At 59.1% G+C, this 9,321-nt stretch overlaps 1 protein-coding gene across 1 annotated transcript in view; it reads left to right on the forward strand.

Annotated features, from left to right (window-relative positions):
- Positions 1 to 9,321, forward strand: part of DNAH17 (dynein axonemal heavy chain 17) — a 125,888-nt gene that overhangs the window by 93,664 nt on the left and 22,903 nt on the right. The window contains 12 exon segments of the mRNA XM_014586747.2: positions 299 to 394; positions 534 to 751; positions 2,430 to 2,637; positions 2,894 to 2,964; positions 2,966 to 2,998; positions 4,312 to 4,504; positions 4,743 to 4,978; positions 5,455 to 5,577; positions 7,607 to 7,811; positions 8,354 to 8,518; positions 8,735 to 8,875; positions 9,098 to 9,268. Coding sequence (XP_014442233.1) covers positions 299 to 394; positions 534 to 751; positions 2,430 to 2,637; positions 2,894 to 2,964; positions 2,966 to 2,998; positions 4,312 to 4,504; positions 4,743 to 4,978; positions 5,455 to 5,577; positions 7,607 to 7,811; positions 8,354 to 8,518; positions 8,735 to 8,875; positions 9,098 to 9,268 — 1,860 coding nt within the window.

Consider the following 9,321-nt stretch of genomic DNA (forward strand, 5'->3'; position numbering starts at 1 on the left):
AGCAAGCCAACTCCTGCATGCATGGGGAGCTAGCAAACATGTATGCACATGGAGCGAGCAACCGCATGTACACACAGGGAGCAAGCGAACGTGTGGGAGAGCAGAGTGAGTGTACGCGTGGATAGAGACGCTCTCACTTGCTCAGAGGGAGGCAGACCGTGTAATCTGAACTGCCCCATTTTGGAAGAATCGCACAATGGTCTTGAAGCCACTTCCCAGGGCTCCCCACAACATGGCACCCCCACACAGATGGATGGAGAGACAGGGCAACAATGATCTCTGTCTGGCTTCCTTCCAGAATGTCACTGAGAAACAAAAGGCTTGTGAAACAGACCTGGCCAAAGCAGAGCCGGCCCTGCTGGCCGCGCAGGAAGCTCTCGACACTCTGAACAAGGTGAAGCAGGGCAAAGAGGACAGGCAGGGTGGAGTGGCCTCTGCCACAGGTGTAAGCAGCGACCCGCTCCCGGCGGCGTCCTGGGGCGGTCGCCCAGGCCCAGGCCGAATCCAGTCACACCTACCCCCAACGTTTGCAGAACAACCTGACAGAGCTGAAGTCTTTCGGGTCCCCCCCAGACGCCGTGGTCAATGTCACGGCCACAGTCATGATTCTGACAGCTCCAGGGGGCAAGATCCCCAAGGACAAGAGCTGGAAGGCGGCGAAGATCATGATGGGCAAGGTGGACACCTTCCTTGACTCCCTGAAGAAGTTCGACAAGGAGCACATCCCTGAGGCCTGCCTGAAAGCCTTCAAGTGAGTCTGGGCATGGCTGGTCTCCGGGCCTCTTCTCCCACCACCCAGGGTAGGGGTGCGTCTGGGGCAGAACAGGTGGGACCCAAAAGACCCAGCTTCTGGGCAAAGCTGGCTGCACCAACATGCCAGGGTGTCGTCATGAGGCGTGGCTCTCGAGAAACCCCACCACTCTGTTTCTCCCCTTGAAGGAACCGGGGGCTGATGAGCACACGGCTGACACGCACACGGCTGATGAGCACACGGCTGACACGCACACGGCTGATGAGCACATGGATGACGAGCACACAGCTGACACACACGGATGACAAACACACAGCTGACACACGCATGACTGAGATGCACACGGCTGACACGCACACAGCTGACAAGCACAGGGCAGTAGGGAACCCTCAGGTACAGGACCGTGAGAGGCCTGCCAGGCCCCACAGGGGCCTGTCCTGCAAGAGCAGCTGACCACACACACAACGCGCATGCACATGCACCCATGCACACACAGACACGTGGGCACATGCACACAGTGTGCACATGTGTGCACGCACACAGTACACGCAGGACATGCACAGTGAGGCCCTGGCGTGCACTCTTCCTCCTTCCAGCTGGTATTGTGAAGGCACCACAGCCGGGCCCCCTCGCACTGCCGGTGGCTCCCTCGAGCTGGACTGTGGGGCGTGGGAAGGGCATCAGGTGCTCCCCTCGCCCCAAGGCTCAATGATCTCACACGATGGGGTGCACGTTCCAGGCCCGTTTTCCAGCCAAGGTGGCCCCAGCCTAGCTGTCCCCTGGCAACCCGGTATCAGGTCCCCCTGACCCGTCTGGGAAAGAGGGCCACCTGGGCAGTGAGTGGACAGGCGGGCCCCATGAGGACAAGCACCCTAGAGCAGAACTAAGAAAAAAAAAAAATCAACCATCACGTTTTCTTTCTTTCATTCATTTTTTTGTTATTGTTTGTTTTGTTTTGTTTTGTTTTTTTCCTATAGTGCATGTACGCTCTCCAGAGAGGGGAGAGGAAAGCGACAGATTAACCCCAGGGAAATGGTCACCCCACAAGCCCGTCCTCCATTTCTCCCCCGGGATTCTGGGCATGCACAGGCACTCCTGGTGTTTCAACTACCAGGACTTGAAGTGCAGTTGGCCGTGTGGGGTCCAGCTGCCTTCACTCCCATGCACCTGCTGCCCTGGTTTTCTCTTTTGTTGTCATGAGGCACGGGCACTCGCCAGAGGGAGAGCGCACACCCTGGTGAGGCACAGCCACGCCGCAGTCCTTTCCCTTCCATTTCTCCCTCCCCTCGGGATTTGGGCACACGCACAAGTGCACCCAGCATATTTACCAAGCCACTGAGGCTGGGATTTGAACCTTGGCCAACCATGTGGACTCCAGCTCCTTATGCACAGCAGTTTGCTGTGCTGCGGGGCTGGGCCTAGAATATAGGCTTTTCCTCACAGTTTCCCACTCACCTTCATACCCCGGCTTCTACTTCAGAGATCTTCATTTTAAGGGTTTAATTTTGTTCTTTGTATAATCATTAAGATATTTTTTAAAATCATTAAGATATTAAAAAAGGAAGGAAGAGCCAACATTCTCCCCTCCTGCTGGTCTTCCTCATGGTGGGTGGTGCAGAAATAAAGGGGCGACGGCGTCACCTGGGCCCTGCCTCTGTGCCTGCCCGCTGTCCCCCAGGCCCTACCAAGGCAATCCGACCTTCGACCCCGAGTTCATCCGCTCCAAGTCCACAGCTGCGGCCGGCCTGTGCTCCTGGTGTATCAACATCGTCCGCTTCTACGAGGTCTACTGCGACGTGGCCCCCAAGAGGCAGGCCCTGGAGGAGGCCAACGCGGAGCTGGCAGAGGCGCGAGAGAAGCTGTCGCGCATCAGAAACAAGATCGCCGTGAGTGACGGCCGCTCGCACGCTGGGCCAGAGTGCTGGCCTGTGCTGCAGCGGGGGCCCGGGCTAGAATGTGGATCATTAAGGAGAGAGAGGGGGAGAACGCAGGCCCGGAGGAGGGAGCAGACTGTGCCGTGAGCCCTGGCTATGCTCCGCTCTGGGGGCCGCTCCAGGTGCTCCGCCCTGGGGGCCGCTCCAGGCCCCGGCTCCCAGAGCAAGAAAGGCCTTCTACTCCAAGGCCTCTTGCTCGTCCTTGCAGGAACTCAATGCCAACCTGAGCAATCTGACGTCAGCGTTCGAGAAAGCGACTGCCGAGAAAATCAAGTGTCAGCACCACCAATAGGGTGATCTCGCTGGCTAACAGGTACCTGGTTCCTCCCCACGGCCACTCTCCTGCCCCTGGGAACCCTCGAAAGGGATCATGAGTCCCCGGAATGAGAGGAACAGCCTCACCAGAAAAAGACACGCTGTAGCTTTCACCTTTTGAGCTCAAAGGAATTAAACCTCGGGGTCTCCAGGCACTCAGGACCTCCACGACCCGCCCCAGACCTGACCGGCAGACTGTGCCCAGAGGCGCCAGCTCTGGCCAGCCCTTCACTAAGCCACCCTCGCCCACTGGACCGAGCAGGGCACCACAGACAGTCCCCGGGGGGCCTAACCAGGCAACCTGAATTTCCACACATGTGAGGGGTCGTCAAAAAGTTCATAGGAAATGCATATTGGAAAAAACCAAAACTGTGCATCAACGTCAGCTTCCTTTGCACTAAGATAGACTCTTTAGCTGCACTTTCCATGAACTCATTGAAGCGCCCGTATTCGGTGCATCCCGACTCTCCGTGTACTGTTTAAGGTCGGGGCCAGTCCTCACGCTGGCAGCCGGAGCAGCGCGAGGCACACCCTGGGGTCTCCACTCCGCACAGGGCCAGGTGCCTCCTGGATGCCAGGTCGTCCCGTGGCCACCACCTGCTGGTCAAGCACATGCTCAGTGCCCTGAGGACAAACACTCCAGTCCAGAACGTGGTGGGGCCAGCAGGTGGCATGGCAGTTAGGGCACTGGACTCCCACATGGCCAACCACAGATCAAGTCCCTCATCTGGTTCACACGGGGGGACCAGCTAGTGACATGGTGATTAAGGCACTGGACTCCCATGTGGCTGACTGCAGTTCGAATCCTGGACCTGGTGGCTTGCTTTCTCTCTCTGTCTCTCTCTCTCTCTGTCCCTCTCTGGTGAGTGCATGTAACCTACAGCAAATTTAAAAATAATAACAACAATAAATGAAATAATTTTTTTTATAGAGAAAGAAAACCACACCGAGTGCATGTGCATGCCAAAAATCCCAGAAATTGGTGTGGCCCTTCCCCCAGGGGTGATTTCTCACTTCCCCTCTCTGTGTCTGTCAATTGTGCGCACCCTATGGTGGAAAAGGCACACACACACACACACACACACACACACACACAGCCCATCAATTGAGGCAGGCGACGGCGAGAGGAGCCAGGGTGCCCGGTCACTGCTGGGAGCAGGACCTCATCTCCTACAGCGTTCACCCCAAATCCCAGCAGCACTTTCACGCCGCGCCTCTGAGCCAGGCGATGCTCTGGAACGCCCAGGGCTCTCAGCTGCTGGGAGGCCTGCCGTGGTCTTCAGCCCTCCTGGCCCCTCCCGTCGGTTCCAGGCTGGTGGGCGGGCTGGCGTCCGAGAACATCCGCTGGGCCGAGTCGGTGGAGAACTTCAAGAGCCAGGGCGTCACGCTGTGTGGGGATGTCCTGCTCATCTCCGCCTTCGTCTCCTACGTGGGCTACTTCACCAAGAAGTACCGGAATGAACTGATGGACAAATTTTGGATCCCTTACATAAATAACTTAAAGGTAAGTATGGCCATGTATTTCACTAGGGAAATGCAGGCAGGGTCCTGGCAGAACAGACCCCTAGGCCCACGGCCTGGCTCACTCAGGGTGTCATATGTCGCCCGAGGTGGCTGAAGCCGTCTTTTACAGCTGCCTCCCCCGAGACCGCGCCCAGCTGTGGCACCACGGCACTGTGTGGAGGGCATCTCTCCCTGCGTGCCAAGGTTGCTGCAGCCCTTCTAAGGGACCTTCCTTGCAGGTCCCCATCCCGATCACAACAGGCCTGGACCCCCTGAGTCTGCTGACGGATGATGCGGACGTGGCCTCTTGGAACAACCAGGGCCTGCCCAGTGACCGCATGTCTACCGAGAACGCCACCATCCTGTGCAACACAGAGCGCTGGCCCCTGATCGTGGACGCCCAGCTGCAGGGAGTCAAGTGGATCAAAAACAAATACGGGAGTGAGCTGAAAGCCATCCGCCTGGGGCAGAAGAGGTGTGCAAGCCACAGGAGGGGCCCCTGGAGGGAAGCCTGGGTAAGGGGGCGGGAAGCCCAGCCAACGTTTCCCTGCGCGGCCTGGGGCACAGCACCGGTGTAAACAGTGCAGCTCCGCGCTCCTTCTCTCACCTGCTGCCCCTGCCCAGGAGAAGCCACCGAGGCGCAGGCCTGGGCTGTGTCCCGCCTGGCCATCCGCTGGCCAGAGGCCCTCAGCTGTTGAGTGGGTGTGTTCTCCTCGCAGTGGAGAATGGTGGCTGCCCTGGCGGCCAGCCCCTGGGTCAGAACCCAAGTGCAATGCAGATGTGAACCCGGCTCTGAGGCCCAAAGCTGGCCCTGTGGTACGGGGCCGTCTGCAAAGCCATCCCCCCTCCCTGGAGGAGCACGGGGGGCTCCCCCTCCCCACAGGGGGCTCCCTCTCCCCACAACGCTGGCCTCTCGGGCCTCTGGCTGACCGCCTCGGAACTGTGCCCTAGCTACCTGGACATCATCGAGCAGGCCATTTCCGAAGGGGACATCCTGCTCATCGAGAACATCGGCGAAACCGTGGACCCCGTGCTGGACCCTCTGCTGGGCAGGAACACGATTAAGAAGGGGAAGTGAGTGGCTGCGCCCCTGCCTGGTGTGTTCAGGTGACCGCCGTCCTGGCGGGGCCTGGTGTGTGCTCGTCGGAAGAACTCGCGGCTTTGCCTGTGCTGCAGTGGTAAACAGTGGGGCGTTCACGAATGCTACCCAGGCTCGAGAGGAGAGGCTGGCCGGCACGTGCATCCCGGGTGGGAAGGCCCGCGCCGAGCTTGGCTGGGGACCACTTCCAGTAGCCGTCCCTAATAGGCACGGTCTGCCTTCTGTTCTAATGCACTTTGCAAATCTGGGGGCCGAATCACTTTATTTTCTCCTTTTTTCAGAGGGCATGTGTGTTTTCCAGAGAGACACAGAGGGAGAGGAGAAAGCACCCCGCAGAGGGCATGGTCACGCACAATCCCCTCTCCCTTTCTGCACCATCTGCGGATTCCGGACACTCAGAGCATGTGTGCCCAGCTCGTTTTTCAAGCCGTGAGGCTGAAACTCGAACCACGGCCAGCCGTGTGGGATTCAGTCCCTTTTGCCACTAGGTTATAGGACTAGACTTCTTAAAAACTGGTGAAACTCACACAAATAAAATGAACCATGTCAACACATGTGATTCGGTAGCCTTCAGCACACTCACCGGAGTCTAGTTCCACAACACTGTCACCACCCCACAGGGACCCCTGCACCCACTGGACCGTCAACTCTCCATTTCCCCTCCCACCAGAAACCGGCACCCCCGGCCTGCTTTCTGCCCCCACGCACGGGCCTCTTCCGGACACTTCATTTCAGCAGGGCCACGTACTCTGTGCCTTTCGTGTCTAGCTCTTTCTGCCTAGCTGCACGTTATCGAGGTTCACGCATGGTGTGGCATGTACCAGAGCGCCATTCCTCTTCACGGCACAGCAATATTCCACCAGAGGGGCTTACCACATTCTCTGTTCATCAGTTGTTATACTGAGTCTGTATTACTCTCTTTTTTCCATTTCCAGAGGGTGCATGCACATTCCAGAGAGAGATGGGGTAAGGGGGAAGGGAAACACCCCCTAATGGAGTGTGGTCATACCATAACCCCTTCCCCTCCGTTTCTCCATCCTGTCTGAATTTGGGGCACACGCAGACACATACCCGGCATCTTTTTCTAGCAACTCGGGCCAGGATTCAAACTGTACTTGGCCATGTGGGGTCCAGGTCCTTTAACCACTACGCTCTGGGGCTAGCCCCGCATTACTCTTATAAAAAAATTAAAATAAATAAATAACTTCAGCAACATGGACCTCAGTTGTCAGGTGCCACCTTTAGGCACAGAGTAGACAGGCTGACATCCTAGGCCAGAGGGCGTGCGTGAGTGTCACCACCCCGGGGCACAGTGACAGAGGAGAGCCGGGGCCAGCCAGTGGCATGGTGGTTAGGGAGCTGGGTCCTACATGGCCGACTACACAGTCTGAGTCTCCGACTCGGCAGCTTGAAAAACACAGGAGCATGTGCATGCGTGCTCGAAGCCCCGAGAGGAGGTGGAGGAGAAGGGATCGCAGCGTGGCCATCTCCCAGGGGCTGGGGCAACCTCTCACTTTCTCTCTCTCTCTGTCTCTCTTTAGCAAGTGGATGTACCCTGTGGTTAAAAAAAAAATCTATTTTAAAAAATAGAAAGAAAAGAGAGGAGAGCAGAGCTGGGGAGTCAGACACACACACACACACACACACACACACCCCAGTGAATCAGCACACCCAATCTCCAGCCCGGCTGCTTGCCGGAACCCCTGGGGAATCGAATGTGTTGGTTCTGAACCGGGAGGTACTGGAGCCTGCCGAGGCCCCTGGCTGAGCACAATGCCAAGACCAGGGTAGACCTCACGGGAGGCGGCACCCGGACACCCAGAAGAAGGTCATGTTTGTGGAGGGCCTCGTCCCGGGCCAGAGAGCAGGGGCTGGGGGAGTCACAGAGCCTGGCCACCAACCAGGGGGACTAGAGGTGGCAGCCTGGCCAGGGGTCAGCCACCAGGCTGCTGTGACAGGTGGTCCCGAGGTCACCGGGTGCCCCTCCGCCCCACCAACCACCAGGTTCATCAAGATTGGTGACAAGGAGGTGGAGTACCACGCCCAGTTCCGCCTGATCCTGCACACCAAGTACTTCAACCCACACTACAAGCCCGAGATGCAGGCCCAGTGCACCCTCATCAACTTCCTGGTCACCAGGGATGGGCTGGAGGACCAGCTCCTGGCTGCTGTGGTGGCCAAGGAGCGTCCAGACCTCGAGCAGCTGAAGGTGATGGTGGTGGTGGGCCAGGCCCAAGCATCCCTGCCCACAGCCGCCAGTCCCAGCGGCGCCTCATCTGGCTCCCAAACTCGTCCTCAGCCAAGTGACCGCTACACTTAAACGCGAGGGCACAGTGGGCCTCAGGCACCTCTAGAGCTCCGAACCGCTGTCCCATGAGAACAGGGTGCACCCGGTCCGTGCTCAGCCACACGCGGGGCTCAGGGTCTGTCTAGCCACATGCAGGGCTCAGGGTCTGTCCAGCACACACGGGGCTCAGGGCCCGTCCAGCCACACACAGGGCTCTGGGCCCGACCAGCACACACAGGGCTCGGGTCCCCAGCTGACCCCTGTCCCCTTTTCCCTCATCTCCATGCAGGAGGCCTGGGTGGGAGCAGGCCTTCCATGGCCCTGGGGTCCCCTGCCTTCAGCCTCCTCAGTCTGGCGCCACTCCTCTCATTCCAAATCCCAAGCTTTGGCCTCGCTGCTTCAGGAAGACCTGGAGGCCAGTCGAGGCTGACCGGGGCCGCCCGCTCCATCTCTGCCACCCGCAGGCCAACCTCACCAAGTCTCAGAATGAATTTAAGATTGTCCTGAAGGAGCTGGAAGACTCCCTCCTGGCCCGTCTGTCGGCCGCGTCGGGCAACTTCCTGGGCGACACTGCCTTGGTGGAGAACCTGGAGACCACCAAGCACACAGCCAGCGAGATCGAGGAGAAGGTAGGGCCGGCCACGCGGGGTGTGGCAGCCGGGCTGGGGGTGCACCTCCATGGAGCAGGAGAAAGGCCACAGCAATGAGTCCTCAGAGCGTCCGGGCGGCAGAAGGGGCCGCCATTGCTGAGCGTGTGGGGCAGCTTCCCAGGGGGCACAGGGCAGGAGGGCCCCCTGCTCGTGCCAGCCCTGCCGTCTTCACCAAGCCCCCCTGCCTGTCTTGAGGTGCAAGAGGCAAAGATCACAGAAGCGAAAATCAACGAGGCCAGGGAGAGCTACAGGCCAGCGGCCGGGAGGGCGTCGCTGCTGTACTTCATCCTGAATGACCTCAACAAGATCAACCCCATCTACCAGTTCTCGCTCAAGGTGTGGCCAAGGGTGGCCCGGCCCCTCCGAGGGCTGCGGGGCAGAGCCTGGAGGGCCTGGGTAGGCAGGTGGCTAGGCCAGCCGGCTCCCACGTGGCCGGGGAGGTCCCATCACCCCGGGACTCCCTCCCCAGACGGAAACAAACCAGAGGTCACCAGGGGCCACAGGGGCGGCCACAGAGTCCGACTCTGCCGGCCTCCGACACTCTGGCTGCTCCCTCAGGCCTTCAACGTGGTGTTCGAGAAAGCCATCCAGAAGACCGCGCCTGCCGATGAGGTCAAGCAGCGGGTCATCAACCTGACGGACGAGATCACCTACTCCGTCTACATCTACACGGCCCGCGGGCTCTTCGAGCGAGACAAACTCATTTTTCTGGCACAAGTTACGTTTCAGGTAAGGTCCAGCCTCCATTGCCGCTGTGTGTGTGACACAGACCAGCAGCATTG

Source organism: Tupaia chinensis, unplaced genomic scaffold (genome assembly GCF_000334495.1).
Source record: "Tupaia chinensis unplaced genomic scaffold, TupChi_1.0 Scaffold000159_1, whole genome shotgun sequence".
Lineage (NCBI taxonomy): Eukaryota > Metazoa > Chordata > Mammalia > Scandentia > Tupaiidae > Tupaia > Tupaia belangeri.